The sequence below is a fragment of the Trachurus trachurus genome (genome assembly GCF_905171665.1).
Source record: "Trachurus trachurus genome assembly, chromosome: 9".
In the NCBI taxonomy this organism is placed as follows: domain Eukaryota; kingdom Metazoa; phylum Chordata; class Actinopteri; order Carangiformes; family Carangidae; genus Trachurus; species Trachurus trachurus.
This window is the reverse complement of record NC_139895.1, coordinates 14,913,787-14,932,401: the sequence shown is the minus strand read 5'-3', so window position 1 is coordinate 14,932,401 and position 18,615 is coordinate 14,913,787. Positions and strand designations below refer to the sequence as shown.

Sequence of the window (18,615 nt, the reverse complement as noted above, 5' to 3'; positions counted from 1 at the left end):
ACTCATATTAAACAAAAAGAAACTGAACCTGAGTCTTAAAATGAGATGTCCTAACCCTTTTCCCTGGATTTTGAAAGCTTTAATTGTACATGTTTCCTTTCATGGCGGCTTTACCTCTGCAGTATTCACATGTTTATGCATTCTTTCTTTTTTTCTAGGTCTTGTCAGTGTGTGTTGAAGAGGAAAACATTGTCAACTATGCCACTAACGTCCTGCAGAACCCTGATCTAGCCTTGAGGATGGCTGTCAGGTCCAACCTGGCCGGGGCCGAGGAACTCTTCGGCAGGAAGTTCAACACTCTGTTTGCCCAGGGAAGTTATTCAGAGGCCGCAAAGGTTGCTGCATCAGCACCTAAGGTATGCATGTATCTACTCCTACGTTGTCGTGTTTGCACTGTAATATGAACCAGGTGCACTGGAGAGAAGACAAAAATAATTCTAGGGAAACGCACTTGCACACTTTTTTTTAACATTTGTACTTGAAGTCGACGACCAATTTTTGGTTTTATGCTGATGATTTAAAAACTATACAAGTTACATCCACTATTTGTCATTTTCTGCTCCTTTATTTTTATCCTTCACCCATAATTCCTTCATTCTTCACCCTCTTCCCTCCCCTCAGGGTATCCTGCGAACGGCAGAGACCATCCGTAAGTTTCAGAGTGTCCCTGCCCAGCCGGGTCAGGCCTCTCCACTGTTGCAGTACTTTGGTATTCTGCTGGACCAGGGCCAGCTGAACAAGTTTGAGTCTCTGGAGCTGTGCAGGCCCGTCCTGCAGCAGGGCCGCAAGCAGCTACTGGAGAAATGGCTGAAGGAAGACAAGGTAGGGCTGGAGGAAGGCAGCTTTCATAAACCATACATTAATGAAACAATCTGTATCATGCTTGTTCACCACGTTGGTGTTGTTGGTAACTGTGACTCCCTATCTCTTGTAGCTGGAGTGCTCAGAGGAGCTGGGAGACCTGGTGAAGGCCTCAGACCCAACACTCGCTCTTAGTGTGTACCTCAGAGCTAACGTCCCCAACAAGGTCATCCAGTGCTTTGCTGAGACCGGCCAATTCCAGAAGATAGTGCTCTACGCCAAAAAGGTAATCAGGAATCTCACTTCCCCCTTTTCCATTTTCCAGTTTTCCCCTATTGAATTATGCATGGAAGGCGGATAGATGTGTTTGTTGCACATACTATAATGGAAATGATGGAATGATGTTAGATCAATGGAAGGAAAGTTTTGAAAGTAACATTCATATCACATTATGTTTGAAAAATTGGTTGACCAAGTCATTAGATTGCCAATTTTGTCATATATTTATTCTATATAGTATATATCATTCTACAAGGGGTCTGTAAGTCTCTTTGGACTGAAATGAGAACTGCATTTTGTCCAACTGTGCTTCTGTAGGTTGGCTACACCCCAGACTGGGTGTTTTTATTGAGAAACGTGATGCGGGTCAACCCAGACCAGGGACTGCAGTTTGCCCAGATGCTGGTCCAGGACGAGGAGCCGCTGGCCAACATCAACCAGGTAAACACACACACACACACACAGCAGCAGCAGCAGCACCACCACCACCACACTCACACTTGGAGACACACAGCGCTGCTTTTACTCATGCTCTTTGCACGTTTATCCTCACACATGCACGCAAACACACAAAGAGGCCAGTGTGGGAGCCTCCATCTGTGTTATTCCAGATGTGCCAGCAATGCCAGGAATTCATTGAGTCAGTGACCCCCTCCTCCTTGTAAAGCCACATCATCATTCTGCTCGGTCCAAGTCTCAGATCGAGAAGCTGATGACTTGATGCCTCCTGACGTTCCGACCCCTGCCACTTTTCATTTGTGGCCTCCACAGATGTTGTTCAATATGAAAAGCAGAAACATCTGGCTACTGGGCTTGTGATGCTTGATAGTGTGTGACTCTAATCATATGTTGCATGCTAACTGAAGTCATGGCTCACAGATGGTAGGAAATCAAAAAATCTGAACATTTTTCCTAACTATGTTTTCTTTCTTTTTTTCTCTCTTGCCCTTTGATAGATTGTAGATGTTTTCATGGAGGGCAGCCTGATCCAGCAGTGCACCTCCTTCCTGTTGGACGCTCTAAAGAACAACCGCCCGGCTGAAGGACACTTACAGACACGTCTGCTCGAGATGAACCTCATACACGCCCCCCAGGTCAACATCCAGGCTTCCTCTCGTGAACAGAAAATGCAACTGCTCTATCAGACAAGGTTTGTGTGCTCATGTGTGTGTACGTGCTGTTTCGTAGGTAGCAGATGCGATCCTGGGGAACCAGATGTTCACACACTATGACCGTGCCCACGTCGCTCAGCTGTGCGAGAAGGCAGGTCTGCTGCAGAGAGCTCTTGAACACTACACCGACCTGTATGATATCAAACGAGCCGTGGTGCACACACATCTGCTCAACCCTGAGGTATGCCTGTGGAAGTGTGGTCACGCATGTGAATACTGCTCTCTTGGGAACAGCCACTTTATACTTTTTAAGGGTTTGTTTTTAGATGATGTGTAAAAAAAAAAAAAAAAAAAGCCCTCAGCCTCCTCTCTTTCACTTTCTCCATATCTTCTTTTTCCCCCTATTCTGACTCTGCTCTTAGTGGCTGGTGAACTTCTTCGGCTCTTTATCGGTAGAGGACTCGTTGGAGTGTTTAAGGGCCATGCTATCAGCTAACATCAGACAGAACCTGCAGCTGTGCGTTCAGGTTGCGTCCAAGTATCACGAGCAGCTGGGAACTCAGGCGTTAGTGGAGCTCTTTGAATCCTTTAAGAGTTACGAGGGTAGGTGTCACACAGGGGCAGGGGTGGCATGCAGACCTGGGTTAAAGCGATAAAATGAGTTAAATGCAGCGTTTTAAGTGGTAATAACTGGAGCTGACTTGTCGTGCTGTTTTTTCCCACCGCCCTCTCTATCCAAGGATTGTTTTACTTCCTCGGGTCGATTGTGAATTTCAGCCAAGAGCCTGATGTCCACTTCAAGTACATCCAGGCCGCCTGTAAGACGGGTCAGATCAAAGAAGTGGAGAGAATCTGTAGAGAGAGCAACTGTTACGACTCGGAGAGGGTTAAAAACTTCCTCAAGGTAGAGTTGATGATTGATTTTATCATTCTGAGTAACTGCATTACACATTTCATACAATCTAAACCCACGTTTCTTCATCCTTGTAGGAGGCCAAGCTTACAGACCAGCTTCCTCTTATCATCGTTTGTGATCGCTTTGACTTCGTCCATGATCTGGTGCTCTACCTCTACCGAAACAATTTACAGAAATACATAGAAATCTATGTGCAGAAGGTAAGAACAAGACTGCTGCTTAGACTTTACACACAGCCTGTCCACCTCCACCTAATCGGATTCTCCTCTTATTGAAGATGCAAGTTGCCATTTCAATTAAATAATTTTCTGCTCTTCTTCTCAGGTGAACCCAAGTCGTTTACCGGTGGTGATAGGCGGGCTGTTGGATGTAGACTGTGCTGAGGATGTCATTAAGAACCTGATCATGGTCGTCAGAGGGCAGTTTTCCACCGATGAGCTGGTGGAGGAGGTAGAGAAGAGAAACAGGTAAAACTAATTGATAAAAGCTTTCAGTATTTTCTTGACATTTTGTCTCTATATGTCTCATTGCATGCAATATCTTATTAATGTTTCACCACCAAAATAACACAACCCTAGCCCTAACACAATGCACTTCTGTGGAATTTGCTGCAACCGTTTGACTACTGAAGCCCTTTAAAAGAGTAACTACAGCAGTAACACAGGCTGTGTCTCCACTGTAAGACAGTGCAGTGCAGCGCAGACTCATCTTTCCTCTAATGACAGAATGGGTTAACCAAAAGAACAAGCGATGACCCTCAAAAACTAAACAGAGCTGAAAAATTAAGTTTTCTTTTTCAATGATGCTTGACAAGATCATTAGAAATTAAATTAGGAGTTGAAATATTAATAGTTCCCAGAGTATCCATAAATTACAAACAGGAGTGGCCAAAATATGGATATAATTAAACATGAAGAAAAATGGCAGGCTCCTTTGTTTGTGTTTTTGTTTTCTTCGCTCTGTGCATGATTTGAACTTTATGGATTTCAGATGCTGAAGTAGATGTTTTCATTTTAGTTTGCAAGGTGCTTCCAGTGTTGATTCTCTCTGGGATTTTCAGAAGCACAGTTTCCCACTTTCATTCTCATGGCGGGTGCTTCTGAGACGCCAGACAGATTAAACGTTCTTTATCCAATGGAGCTATTTTTAACATAAATCATCTTCCTCTCCATTCTGTGTCAAAAAAAAAGTAGTGAATGTGGAAAAAATGAAAACATAAACAGTCTGGGCTTTTAGCATGAATGAGCAAATGATACTGCTGAATGCACAACGCTGCCATCTAGTGTTCGGAAACATCACCCTGAAGGTCCATGTTGTTCAAGTGAAAACGCTGTGTTTTCTAATATTTTCTTAGGTTAAAGCTTCTGTTGCCGTGGTTGGAGTCCCGTATCCATGAAGGCTGCGAGGAGCCGGCCACTCACAACGCTTTAGCTAAGATCTACATCGACAGCAACAACACACCAGAGCGTTTCCTGAAGGAGAATCCGTTCTACGACAGCGCCGTGGTGGGACGATACTGCGAGAAGAGAGACCCCCACTTGGCCTGCGTGGCTTACGAGAGAGGACAGTGTGACCTGGATCTCATCAAAGTGTGTAGCTCTCATTGTGCAGCATTCACATAATCCTCCACTGCTCTGGCGCTGATAAACCTTCAATTGCTTTATATCTTTTCTTCTCAGGTTTGTAACGAGAACTCATTATTCAAGAGTGAGGCTCGATATCTGGTACGACGGAAAGATGCGGAGCTTTGGGCGAACGTGTTAGAAGAAAACAACCCCTTCAGAAGACAACTCATTGACCAGGTCAGCGTGTCTCTCTAGCTCCCCACCTGAATTGGTGGCGTTATTAGTGCTTTTTTTCTATATTTAATGTTGTTTTCTCTTTTTTTGATCCAATTCCAGGTGGTGCAGACAGCTCTGTCAGAGACCCAGGACCCAGAGGAGGTGTCGGTCACGGTCAAGGCCTTCATGACTGCAGATCTGCCCAATGAGCTGATTGAACTGTTGGAGAAGATTGTACTTGATAACTCTGTCTTCAGTGAACACAGGTACAATGCAAACTATTTAACACGAGAACCGCCAACAATGCAGTTACTCCTAGAACCGCCGTGAGGTCATTTTGACCTCGCCCCACTACAGACCTTATAATTACAAATTAGAAGAAGAATGAATGAAATAACATAACCCTAACCCTGATTTTATGACTTTTTCCACATTTGGATTCTTTTATTTTAGTGATGTAATAATAAAAATTCAATTCAGTTGAACTATCAATGCAAAATTACATTGTTATAAGCTATTAGAAAGCTGTCAAACAGTTGTAAAACAGATCAATGAACATTACTCATAAACATTGAACATAACAATAATGACAGTCCCTTGCTCTTATGAAAAATGGACATGAATTCAGAAATATTTACAAAGAAAGAGAGCCTTGGTCAAACATGTTTAGTAACCACAGGCCTTTGCTTCTCCTGAGGCCGGACTGACTGACTGACGGACTAATGCTGCGTTCAAGACAACTCGGAAGTCGGAAAAAAACGAGCTCCGAGTTGTAAAAAATGAATTGAACGGCGTCGAACTCGGAAATTACAGGTCGGAAACTCAGGTATCATTTCCGACTTGACGTCACAACAACATCAAAACATGGCACCCCTCGGTTAGAATTTAGACGTTTGAAGTTATTTGTTGAGGTTTTAATAAATATTTTGGTGTATTATTGCAGTAGCCTATATGAAATACGTTTTTATTAAGCTGTGATTGTTGTATGGTGTGAAATTGCGGTCCTCGTATGTGACGGAAATAACGTTTAACTGTTATCAAGGCTATAACATTATATGTGCACTCATCTGCGGCGTCTCCTCTCCTCCAAAATAAACATCATTTACTGCTGCATATATTTTTCGTATTCAGCTATGAGCCACAATATGCCAAACTTCCTTCAGGTATCCATGTTTTTTTTCTTCCGAGTTCCTGCAGCATGAACGCAATGATGTCGGCAGTCGGAAATGTCCGAGATGGGAATTCCGACCTCTGAGTTGTTATGAACGCAGCGTAAATGAAGATTCTTTAGCCCAAAATTGGGACAGGATTTCTACGCAAACAGAATTACATGGATTTTAGTGTTAACCATTTATCCCACTGTGTTTTCCCAGAAACCTCCAGAACCTGCTGATTTTGACGGCGATCAAGGCCGACCGCACTCGTGTGATGGAGTACATCAACAGGCTAGACAACTATGACGCTCCGGACATCGCTAATATCGCCATAAGCAATGAGCTCTTTGAAGAAGCGTTTGCCATTTTTAAGAAGTTTGACGTCAACACCTCAGCCATACAGGTGCAACAAATGTGTTACTGTTTAAAATCAAAGTACTTCAATAATTAGTACTGGCTTGTGTACCCTGAGAACTAATAATCAGAGTTTCTAGTTTCCCCAGACTAGTACAAGTTGAATTTTACATTTGTTTTCTTCTTGTTAACATTTTAGCAACATTATCTCAAACAGACAAATTAATTCATTTGATAAACTTCTGTTCCTGGTGTCATATAATGCAACTTTCTCCTCTCCTTGCTTCCTCAGGTATTGATAGAGCAGATAGGGAACTTGGATCGTGCCTATGAGTTTGCTGAGCGCTGTAATGAACCTGCAGTGTGGAGCCAGTTAGCCAGAGCTCAGCTGCAGAGAGACCTGGTCAAAGAGGCCATCGACTCTTATATCAAAGCCGTTGACCCGTCGGCGTACATGGAGGTGGTCAATGCAGCCAGCAAGAACAGTAAGCCTTTAGCTTCGCTCGCATGACTCAGCTACAGACCCGCAGCGACCGACCTGAGCCGAGCTGTAAGGTGTTGTTGTTTGTGTTTTTACAGATAACTGGGAAGACTTGGTTAAATTCCTGCAGATGGCTCGGAAGAAAGCGAGGGAGTCGTACGTGGAGACGGAGCTGATCTTTGCTTTGGCGAAAACAAACCGTCTGGCTGAGCTGGAAGAGTTTGTCAGTGGGCCCAACAATGCTCACATACAGCAGGTAAGAGCAACATCCCCAGCTGTGGTGTTGGTTTGGCAGAATGATCGACTGCACATCTGCCAACTTCTCTCTCTTCTCCTGCAGGTGGGCGATAGATGTTATGAGGAGGGTATGTACGAAGCAGCCAAGCTTCTGTACAACAATGTGTCCAACTTTGCTCGCCTCGCGTCCACATTAGTCCATCTTGGAGAGTACCAGGCAGCCGTGGACAGCGCCAGGAAAGCCAACAGCACACGGACATGGAAGGAGGTAACTGGCACACAAAAGAGGTTTTAGTCTCTCTGTTCAACTGGCTTCTACCTAGACAGTGGGTTATTGAGATTATTTTTTATCATGGAAGGTTTTATTATCTTCTAAAAAGCCGAAACGTGTGATGGTCCATGACCTAAGATAAACAAGCACCTGATACTGAGCTTGGTATTCAAATGTGAGCACGGCAACATTTTAACAGAGCTCATGTGTCTTATTATACGTGCATGTCACATGGAAGTGCCTGAAATAAAAAAAAATCATTCAACATCCAAGTCAGTCTCAATAATAATACAAAAATACCTGGAAAGTAGCATTTACCTCATGCAAACTGAAGTCTGTTGGTAAAGTTGGTATGTTTCAACTTTAAAGAAAGAACAATCCAAAAAAAAAAAAAAACTCTAGTCCTCTTCAGACCAGGAATACCACACAAATCTTCCCACCTAGTGAAAATATCTTACTCATGTCATGTTTTATTTTTTTTATTTTGTGACCTCTTATTGTTTTTTTTATTTTACTCTTTTTGCCTCCGCTCTTCAGGTGTGTTTTGCGTGCGTGGACGGCGAGGAGTTTCGTCTGGCGCAGATCTGTGGCCTTCACATAGTGATCCATGCCGACGAGCTGGAGGACCTTATCAGCTACTACCAGGACCGCGGGTACTTTGAGGAGCTCATCGCTCTGCTGGAGGCTGCGCTGGGTCTGGAGCGCGCTCACATGGGCATGTTCACAGAGCTCGCCATCCTCTACTCCAAGTTCAAACCTCAGAAGATGAGGGAGCACCTGGAGCTGTTCTGGTCCAGAGTCAACATCCCAAAGGTAGACGATGTCTGTATGCGAGTGTGCGTGTTTCAAAGAGCAAATTCTTTCTATTGTAATAAATTGAAGAGATCATCACAAACAGAGAGGCTGCTGGAGCGCCTTGAACCTCTGTTATTTATTACTGTTGAGCGATTTCTGCTTCTCACCAGCACCTTAGATGAGGAAAAAAAGTTTTTTTTTTTTTTTATCTTCTTCAAGAATCACAGCTTCAACTTGTGATGTTTTCACTTTAAATAAAGGATCAGATTCCTCTGCCAGGTTAAGCTGTTTGGTCTCCTAATCTCTGAATACCCAAGAATATCTTTTCACCGAGGCAAAAAAGGCTCCTAAAGTCCTTGAAGGCCCTCAGAGCAGTCCTCGAAAATATGGAGGACTTCTTGAAAGCAATTGGTCCAGATTTCGGCCCAAATACACACACTGTATTGTTAGCAATAGAAGATAGTAATATAGGAAACCAATGTTTTTCTTCCTTTTCTCCTTTTCTTCCATTTCCTGTTGATAAGTGAGAGCTAGTTTGTGCTTTTCCCATCTCTGGAAAAACATTTTTCTTCATGGGAATAAGCCACATAATTACGTAACCTTGAAAAAGAGGCCTCTGCACGCCAAATGGTTCAAACACCAGTCTTTAAATTTCAGTAAACAAGATTTTGTAAGTCATGTTGAAGAGTTCTTCAATTTGGACCCAACAATTAAGGCAGACTTTGTTTTTTGTTGTCAGGTTCTTCGTGCGGCCGAGCAGTCTCACTTATGGGCAGAGCTGGTTTTCCTATACGACAAGTACGAGGAGTTTGACAACGCTGCCATCACGATGATGTCTCATCCAACAGACGCGTGGAAAGAAGGGCTGTTTAAAGACATCATCGCTAAGGTACACATTTGTGTTTGTGATAAGGATGTTTACTATCCCTTTTTTAAACTTTTAAATATAATTATCAATTTACATTTGCTCCTTTTTATCTCCAGGTTGCCAATGTGGAGTTGTACTATAAATCTCTTTCCTTCTACCTGGATTACAAACCTCTCCTACTGAATGACCTGCTGACTATTCTGTCTCCACGGTTGGACCACAGCCGAGCCGTCACCTTTTTCTCTAAGGTAAGAAGCGCTGACTGAGTAACTTTCACAGAGAAGGCCCTCGCTGCTTTTTTTTTTTTTTTGACATGACATGGGTTGTTTTTGCTCATCCAGATGGACCAGCTGAAGTTAGTGAAGCCTTATCTGAGATCTGTCCAGAGCCACAACAACAAGTCCGTCAACGAAGCTCTCAACAACCTGCTAGAGGAGGAGGAAGACTACCAGGTCTGTCACTGCTGCTGATAACAGGAAGGAGACTAAATAATGTGTAAACACTTAGTGAAAAGGGACTCGCAGTTTCCCAGTGACTGGTTCGTTGTAGCTTGTGATCCCTGTTCTTTATTGATGGCACAATTTCAGTGTCATGATTTTTTCATTGAGCATGTTTTAAAGGTTTTATCTGCTTGTGGCATGTTTCTGTAGAAGTCTGGCTAATACTTTGGCAGGAAGGAAACAGGTGATTTGACCTTAACAAACCTATGTTGTATGTTTTGTAAACTTGTATGACATTTGATCTTATGTAACCCACATCTGAACGTACAGTAGCAGTTGGAGTAGAGTTAAATCCTTTCACAACATGTTTTCACCTGCATGTTTTAGATCCCATTGCTGCAGCTAGTGGTAGTAAATACACCTAGGCCCTGTGCTCACTAGGTGGCACTGCAGTTACAGTACAGCAACACTGGTTACCTATTTTGGTCCGTGATGTCATATTTTCCATTGTGTGTGTTGTTCACAGGGCCTGAGAGCATCCATCGATGCCTACGACAACTTTGATACCATCGGCCTGGCTCAGAGGTTAGAGAAACATGAACTGATCGAGTTCAGACGTATCGCTGCGTATCTGTACAAAGGCAACAACCGCTGGAGACAGAGTGTAGAGCTGTGCAAGAAGGACAAACTCTACAAGGTAAGAAAATCATTCACAGACATGATCAGAAAATGACAAAAAAAAAAAATGACATGAGGAGAAAATGTGACCATTCAACATAATAGAAAAAAGTGTATATGAGATTGTAGGTGTGTGTGAGTGTGCTATAATATAATAATAAATGTGTATACAATAATGATAACAACAGTTATACTATAATAATAATAATAATAATAATAATAATAAAAAGAACTGATTGCAATGATATTGATTATGTTAATTATAATGTGGACATAAAGTGATAAACAATATTAGCATTAATGTACACTGAATCAGCAGCAACATGTCCACAGACAGCAGTAATAATGATAATGTATGACGATAATAGAATATAGTATAATAACTATGTGATAGTTTAAATACAGGTTTGTAACATTTGCCTTGTACCTCCATTCTCCAATAGATGGCACTGTTTGTTTATACACTAGAAGCAGTAGCCATATTTAGAAGTAGTTGAAGCAGGTGAATGACATCGACTAAAGATCAATAAAATCATGCCACTCAGCCATTTCCTCACAAAATTGTTTGTATAGACAAGTCAAAGTTTTATGTTTGCAATAATGAGTCATATATTGATTCATTCATAACCTTTATTTAAACTCGGAGATATATTGAGGAGTAACCTCATTTACAGTATAGCCGAGATTAAACACAAAACATAAAAGGACAGAACACAAAACATTTGAAACATAAACATAACATAATACCGGAAGTTAAAGGTGACAAAGATAAATTGAAACAAAAGTGTAGTTAAAAGCAGGAGCAGTTAGAGGTGAAATAAAGTATAGTTATGGATTTAAATTGTCCTATTGATAAAAGTGTGGTAAGTTTCAGATGATTTTGCAGAGTGTTCCAGGTTGTAGGTGCATAGTAAGTAATATACACTGCCTCTCTGTCTTTCCCAGGATGCCATGCTGTATGCTGCAGAGTCTAAGGATGCTGAGCTGGCGGAGACTCTGCTCCAGTGGTTCCTGGAGGAGGGCAGGAAGGAGTGCTTCGCCGCCTGCCTGTTCGCCTCCTATGACCTGCTGCACCCGGACGTGGTGCTGGAGCTGGCCTGGAGGCACAACATCATGGACTTTGCCATGCCGTACTTCATTCAGGTCATGAGAGAGTACCTCTCAAAGGTTAGTACTTCACCAAAAGGAGCAACACAAAGAGCTGTTAATCATTATTTCTTTTAAGTCTCTGCTTTGAAGTTAAAGTAGGTTTGATTATTTTGTAATTTTTTTCGATGTTCTGCAATTTTTTTTTACTGTGAACTAAAATTGGTTTATTTTTCTTAGATTGTTTAATTTCCTGTAGAGACCTGTCCTGACAAGTGAGAGGTGGACAGTTGTCTGTAGAGGTATTTTGCAAAACAGGTCATGATGATGAGAGAAAGGCCTTATTATGATGATGTAATGGTAGTTTTTGTGTATTTAAGAGTGAACTCCCTCTGGCCATCATGATTTCCTAAAATGTTGACCTGTAGACATGTGAGGTCACGTGAGGTCATCTCTTTGGGTTCTTTTCCAGGTTGATGAGTGTGCAGCGAAGGTGACGGTCTCTGGCCCTCTTTTTTATTTCTCTTCTGTGTCCTGTCTGTTTGTTTTTTTGTTTTTATTTTGTTGTTGTAACTGATCTCTTAGGTTTCTGATGTAGGAACCTAGCATGGACTGTAGAGCTGAGTACGGCCCAACTAGCTCTGGTCCTGTGGAGCTGTGGTGGCATGTACAGGCTCTTCTTCTTATGCTCCAACACCAACACAGCACATTTTCAACACAATGAAAGTTCATCCTGTGGACAAAGTTTCTCAATTATCCTCCTGGGGAACCTCATTGTCTCGTAATGAAGTTCCATCTTTAAAGGGATAGTTCACTCAAAATTGAAATTTCACTCATTATCTACTCACCCTCATGTCGACTAAGGGCTGGGATAAGTTTCAGAGTCCTCCATGCCTTCTCTGAGTTACAGCGGGGCTCCGTGCAGCACTGCATGTCCATATGACGGTTGCAAATGGATACCACTTTTCTTCGTAACAAAAAGACACATCAAAAAACATCCCAATACCTCCATAGTGCTTGTATGTAATGTCCGTCTTGTATTGAAGCCCCGAAATGCGAAATTGTTCCGAAAAAAATTAAATAATTCTATATTTCAAGCTTGTTTGTAGCGGAAGCTCCTCTTCCTGGTCCGTCCAAATCTCGCGAGATTTGCGCCGGCGTCAGTGCAATCGCAAATTGCGTGAGATTATGGACATGCACTGCTACGCCGAGACCCCCTGTAACTCAGAGAAGCCACGGATAACTCTGAAACTTCTCCCAGTCCTTAGTCGACATGAGGGTGAGTAGATAATGAGTGAAATTTCAATTTTGGGTGAACTATTCTTTTAAATAAAGGCTTTTGGCAGCTAAACTGATTATGAAAATTTGACAGAAGGAAATGGATGGACAAGTGTGGTTGTTGATTGACTTTTCGTGCAAACATAAAAAAAAGAAACAGCAGGCTGAATGTGGAAATACTTAATGGCACAATGTAAACTGAGTTTTTTTCCCACAGAACTTAAAGTAATTTTATGATCAATGGTTGAACAGCTTTTCATTTTCACTATGTCCAAGAGAAAGAAAATGTATGATCTAAATGCTGTGTTGGTGGCTAGAGCCAAGTCCTGTGCACCACCGTCCTGTTCCCCAGGACCAGGATTAGCCCGTCCCGGCCGAACAGATACCTCTCACCTTCTAACACCTCTGTAGTGGGGCTGCATCTTAGTGTTCAGTGGCATTTTTAAGAGATAACTTGACAATTTCAATTCTGTTGATTGAAAATAATGATATTATTATGGTATAGTATAATATAAGAAAGATAGCGTTTACTTTTACCTGGCGAATGGTCTCCAAAGACCAGACATGAATACAGCAGGTGAGCAGAACAGGCCACTCTAGACTTGTTAGATGCATCCCCATGTTTCTAACTCCAGTTTAACAAGTTTTGGTGAGGAATATTTCACATGTTCAGCAGTTAGAAGAGAGAGTAGCGTTTAGATGCTTTGTTCCCTAAGCCACTGGTCAAACTGGTTGCAGCCATTCTTGAGGTGAAATACCAGCCCCATCAGTGTAGTTGAGCACACACCAGGAGACAGCAGTGAGATTGTACTGATATTTCCATTAAAAAACATCCATAGATAATGTTTCATTCACACTATAGTATTTTATAGATCTTCAGAGATTCTATTTTTAAACTTTTCACATCTTTGCCAATATTTTTTTCTTCATCTCTTGAAATGATCACTCAACAGAAATTGTACATTAATTGATCTGAATCATCATTATTGATTTATTTCCACTTACATCAGAAACCTTTTGCATTCGGCTGTCTCCACAGTTAAAGCACAAATGCCTGATTATTTCTTTGCACTTGTCAAATATGAAAACTTGGCTACCAATCAACTCACTGTGCAAACACTATGTGACTGGCAGGAGGTGAGCTTAACCCGTGAGCTTCTAATTTGTAGCTTGATTTTTTTTTTTTTTTTTTAAGTCCAGCAGAATGAAAAACACAAGGAAATCTGCCAAGAGGGCCTGCTTATAAGCCAATGAACGGGATGCATGTGGAAGCTGTGACTGTCATTTGTTGATATTAGACTGTTAACTTTGAATGGCTGGAAATGTAGCATCAGCATACTGTATAGGCATGTATAGCTTCTTCCTTTAATTAATACACAATGTAATAGTTCTTTAACCTTCAATCCCACAGTAATTTTACTTTTAAAGAGTCACTTCACACAAATCACAAAAAAAGAAAAGAAAAATAGATTTCCCAGAGTGGTATCTAACCACAATGTAGTTCTGTTGTTTGTTTGCTGAGTTGTTGAGGGTCCTGCCACTGTCCCATGCCATCCCATCAGTGTTCATCACATTTTACTTCTGGTGCCCAGAATATTCAAAAACAAGATTTAGAAACTCAAAAAGAGAGTGTTTTTATGGAGCCAATTGTTTGATAACTGGAAAAAATTAAAAATTTGAAACTAAAAGTTTGAAGTTTGATCTTTAACTACTGTAATGAATTTAGATTTTTTAAATGGAGTAATATTTTTTTTCAGTTTAAACTATTTTGTTTCAATTCAGGAATTTCTTTTGAATAAATGATTTTCATTTTTTACTATCATATATATTTTTGATATTTAAGGTATTCATTTTTTAGATGCAGACTTCATTTTCCATATTACAAAGCTTAGTTTTTATTGTTGCAAATCATATGTTTTTATTTTTTATTTGTATTTGTTTTACACTTTCAGGTCATATTTTTTCAGACTTGGAGCATGGCATCAAACGATTGTGGCATTGAATTGTTTCCAAGATGAAAACTTAAACTTTACGTTTCAAATTTTCTTTTTTCAATTACAAAAAACAATTTAATTTGGATCCATATCTTTCCAAATCTAATGTCCTTGTTACGCTATTATTCTTGATACAGCACAGACCTTGTCGTCAACAGTTTTCACTGGAGACTGGTTTCTACTAAATGTATTAAAAAAAGATAATGTCGACTCAACTGTCAACAATGAGGTCTGTGAATACACTTTGACAGTAAACACTGACTGTGTCTGGAAAGAGGTTTTAAATCTCATTTCTCAGTGTTTGTAGCAGCCTAGGAGACATTTTTCCCACTGTGTTCTGGGGCGATGGTGGCAGCAGCAGCAGCAGCCTCAGCAGTCACTATCTACAGTATATGATTAGAAACTACCAGTGGTTCAGCGGTTCTTTAGTCTTTTTTTGTGATTTGGGTGAATGTACCCTTTAATTGTTGACTTTAACATATGTACTGGAAGCTGTTTTTAGAAATTCTCACCAAACATGCATGGCATCTTCTCTTGGGTAACTTTAGCTGCACTGTGGACTACTGTGTGTAGAATGTCTTGAAGAAGTAACAATAATAAATGAGCTCTGGTATTTGGTCATATTTTTTAAAAAGCTATTTCTAGTAGTCTTCTTACTGTATAATTGAAGCATCAGATTTTATGGTTTAATGAAAAAGAAACTGTAAATAAATGTAAATAAAACCAGCAGATCACTGTAATCATTACAATGCAGGTGTCTTTATTACCAGGACACATTTGACTTTAGCAAAGGGTTCTCACACTATACTACAGTAAGTCAGACTTTGCTTTATTCTGTCCAGCGCGTGAGTGATCCACATCTGATCTGTCCTCTTTTCTTTGTTGCCCTCAGGTGGACAAGCTGGAGGAGGCAGAAAGCCAAAGGAAAACTGAGGAGGAGGTGACGGAGCCTCAGCCGATAGTGTTCGGTACGTTCACAGACAGCCAGTCACCATGAAGGACCGACAGTTGTGGGTCCTGAATGAGAGGAAATCACCTTCTGCAGTATTTATCTGTCTGTCCATTCTCAGAAACCATTAGTGTGTCAAAACGTGGGAAAAAAACAGCTGTTTCTGTTGAGTTTACATTTATACTGAATGTAAACCAATAGCAGGTTGAATGGAGCTACACATACGAGGCTGTTTACCTGTTTTGGTTATGCATGCTGTTGGAAAATATTTATTTTTCAGTTCTTGTAAAAAATAAGTCTTGATTGCCAGGTATTTGTTCACATATAATATATAATATACTGTACACACAATACACTCAATACAAAAATAGAGGATAAATCCTCTTTTTGCATTTTCTGTAAGAAACATGAATGCAAAGTTCATTTGTATGGCTGCTTGATATTTATTTTAAATATTTAAATGCACCACTGTGAGACATGTCCTTTGTTATTTTTTATTGTTGTTATATGTTTGTATTACTACTGACAATTTAATTAGATAAAGATGTTTCTACTAAACTGTGCGGTGATTGGTTGGTTTAAAATCTGGTTAGGTGTCATTCACAGTTTAATCTAGACTGGGGCCGTTGACTCGCTGTTTTGGTAGGAAACAGAACCAGGGCGAGAGAGACAGGCCTTTCCGTCAAAATAAAAGCACCGAGCTAATAAAATGCGGTGAAACTCTTTAATTTAAGGAATATAATTTACAAGAAAGTCCCCAAGCCATTAAGTTAACATTTTGCTTTTATTGTATTACAAGTTAATGTTTATTTTATAAGTTTTATGTTGGTGAACACTTTTATTTTGGTGAATTTGGTGATTTCGGTCTCCGCTACAGATGGGAACCAGAATGCAGATGAAATTCAGAATTAACAGACACCAGGCTCTTCGCTTGTCTGAAGAGCCTGGTGACGCGAGGCTAGTTTAATCACATTTTATTAACTATATGACTAATGATTAATGAGAAACTGTGTTGAGAGTCAATTCTTAGTCGTAAAAAGTGCTTTTTCATGTAGCATGATGTAACCCTTTGTGTGCGCTTGTGTGTGTGTGTGTGTGTGTGTTTTGTGTGATCAGGCCAGCAGCTGATGTTGACTGCCTCTCCTACTCCGGTGGCTCCCCAGCCAGCGTACTCGGGCTATGGCTACCCCGCCACTGCAGCGGGTTACCCTGCTCAGGCTGCTGCTGCCGCCGCCGCCGCCGCCGCCACCGCCGCCGGCTACCCTGCTCAGCCCGCTTACGGCTTCAACATGTAGAGGCCTGACCTCGCCTTGTTCCAGCCCCTCTCCCCCCTTTCTCCCCCCACTCCCCTACACACACTCTCACACACACCTGATCCACGCTGAACCACCGTGCTGCTCTGGGTCTCAACTGGGCCCGACTGAGGGCGAAACTCACCTTGGGCCCCTCATTTCCCCCAATGAGACTCCACCCGAGTTCACTGAAACTGCAATAGAAACCCTTTGACTCTACTATTCTATACTTCCACCGCACACACATTTCAGAAGGACTGCATCGAGGCTGGTGGTGGACCCTCCCCTTCGCCCCCTCTCCCCTTTTCCCAATAGGACATTATAACTGCATCACTGATCTACACAGCATGACGTCGCCTCTCAGCTCCTAGAGGAATTAACATACTGAAGATAACATTAGTGACACCGAACCACTCTGTCCTGTTGCTGTTCTGTGTAGACTTTACTAACCATAGAGCAGCCAACCCCCTCCCCCAACCCCTCCCTTGTTTTATTTTCTTTTTTTCCTGTAGATTCAGCACTGATGAGGAAGAGACCTTGTTAATGAGGAGTGGAGGGGTGTGTGTGTGTGTCTCCCCCTCCCTCCTAAAGCACTGCTACGGCCTTACACACTTTGAGGAGGTGGCAAAAAACAAAACAAAACAAAAAAAAACAAAAAAACAGGCTCATTTGTTCATGTTTAATTTCACAACTGTCTCATGCTCTGATTAGTCCAGACAGTTACTGTGCAATAGTTTTGTTCGTCCTTTCACAACAGGTACAAAAGTGTTTGCTGTATATGGACTAAGAACACTTGTTTATGAGGTTACGGTACTGACTGTGTGTGTATGAATGTGTATGTGTATGTGTGTGTGTGTGTGTGTGTGTGTAAGTGGGTAGCCTCTAAAGCCTTTGAGGGATACATCACCAAACCAAGAGACACTCAAATGAAAATGTCCACTCCCTTGCAGCAGCAAAACCTTTGGATGGGTCAGAGTGGTTGATCTCATCAGTTTGACTTTTTGGACTCTGATGCCGGACCTCTGGAGTTTCAGGATGAATGTGACAAATAGACAGAAAATAAGCAAAAGGAAAGAAAGAAAGAAAAAGCAAAGGAAGGAGGTGAAATAATAATAAAACTGCTATATGCTGTAGTCTGTGCATGTGCTGCCAAACTATAATGCTGCAACCAGGAGCACAATTGTCATGTTACACTCAAGTATATCAAGTATTACTAATGTCGTGTCCAAACCTACGTGATGTTCGATGAAACTCTCTCACCCGACTAACAGAAAATGGTGAAGAAGCTCCAGCAGACTTGAGATGAAAACACAGAGGAACATTATAGCTCACATCCTGGTGCCAGTTGTTGCAAAAAGAAGAAGAAGAGAATAATCATTATTGTACTGAAAACAGTGTATAATTTAAGATATATTGAAATACCTAACTAATCAAAGAAGTCAAATATTATGGAATACCGTATGTATTGTCTATAGTGTGTTGTTGTAGTCTTAAAAAAAAAAAAAGCATAATGATTTTTGTAAGAAAAAGGACAAAATGCAAAAACAAGCAGGTTGAATAAACGGCCGAGTCTTGAGGTAAAGGCTGCACAAGAGCGGTGACAGTTTGGTTGATTGTGTAGCTACTTCCTGTGCTGTCCGACAGGGCCCTGTATGATATGATATGATACACTGAGCTCCGTCTCCACCGTGGTGTCATCTCTGGATTTGTCAAAGCGGAAAAAGCAAGAGAAAAGGAAAAAAAAAAAGAAAAAAGCTGAGCTGCACATGAAGCACTCCCTTTATCTGCACAAGTCATGCATACGGAAAGAGGAATAAAGTTTACACACAGTGTTGTTTGTGCTTTTTTT

General features: G+C 41.3%; 1 protein-coding gene across 3 annotated transcripts in view; it reads left to right on the top strand.

Moving 5' to 3' along the window:
* The window catches only part of cltcl1 (clathrin, heavy chain-like 1), a 29,398-nt gene extending 10,884 nt beyond the window's left edge, over nt 1-18,514 (top strand). The window contains exons 7-32 of one of the 3 annotated variants that reach the window (XM_083979350.1): nt 159-356; nt 622-822; nt 935-1,087; nt 1,399-1,521; nt 2,037-2,174; nt 2,269-2,433; nt 2,615-2,795; nt 2,933-3,096; nt 3,183-3,308; nt 3,433-3,575; nt 4,463-4,697; nt 4,788-4,910; nt 5,010-5,155; nt 6,263-6,446; nt 6,690-6,882; nt 6,977-7,134; nt 7,219-7,383; nt 7,924-8,199; nt 8,921-9,070; nt 9,166-9,297; nt 9,391-9,501; nt 10,016-10,186; nt 11,113-11,334; nt 11,726-11,752; nt 15,418-15,493; nt 16,591-18,514. In XM_083979350.1, coding sequence (XP_083835476.1) covers nt 159-356; nt 622-822; nt 935-1,087; nt 1,399-1,521; nt 2,037-2,174; nt 2,269-2,433; nt 2,615-2,795; nt 2,933-3,096; nt 3,183-3,308; nt 3,433-3,575; nt 4,463-4,697; nt 4,788-4,910; nt 5,010-5,155; nt 6,263-6,446; nt 6,690-6,882; nt 6,977-7,134; nt 7,219-7,383; nt 7,924-8,199; nt 8,921-9,070; nt 9,166-9,297; nt 9,391-9,501; nt 10,016-10,186; nt 11,113-11,334; nt 11,726-11,752; nt 15,418-15,493; nt 16,591-16,769 — 4,140 coding nt within the window. In that variant the 3' untranslated portion in view covers nt 16,770-18,514. Of the gene's footprint in view, nt 1-158; nt 357-621; nt 823-934; nt 1,088-1,398; nt 1,522-2,036; nt 2,175-2,268; nt 2,434-2,614; nt 2,796-2,932; nt 3,097-3,182; nt 3,309-3,432; nt 3,576-4,462; nt 4,698-4,787; nt 4,911-5,009; nt 5,156-6,262; nt 6,447-6,689; nt 6,883-6,976; nt 7,135-7,218; nt 7,384-7,923; nt 8,200-8,920; nt 9,071-9,165; nt 9,298-9,390; nt 9,502-10,015; nt 10,187-11,112; nt 11,335-11,725; nt 11,753-13,726; nt 14,232-15,417; nt 15,494-16,590 lie in introns of those variants that run through there. The other 2 variants (XM_083979351.1, XM_083979352.1) reach the window with 2 other exon arrangements.
* Nucleotides 18,515-18,615: the final 101 nt, after the last annotated feature.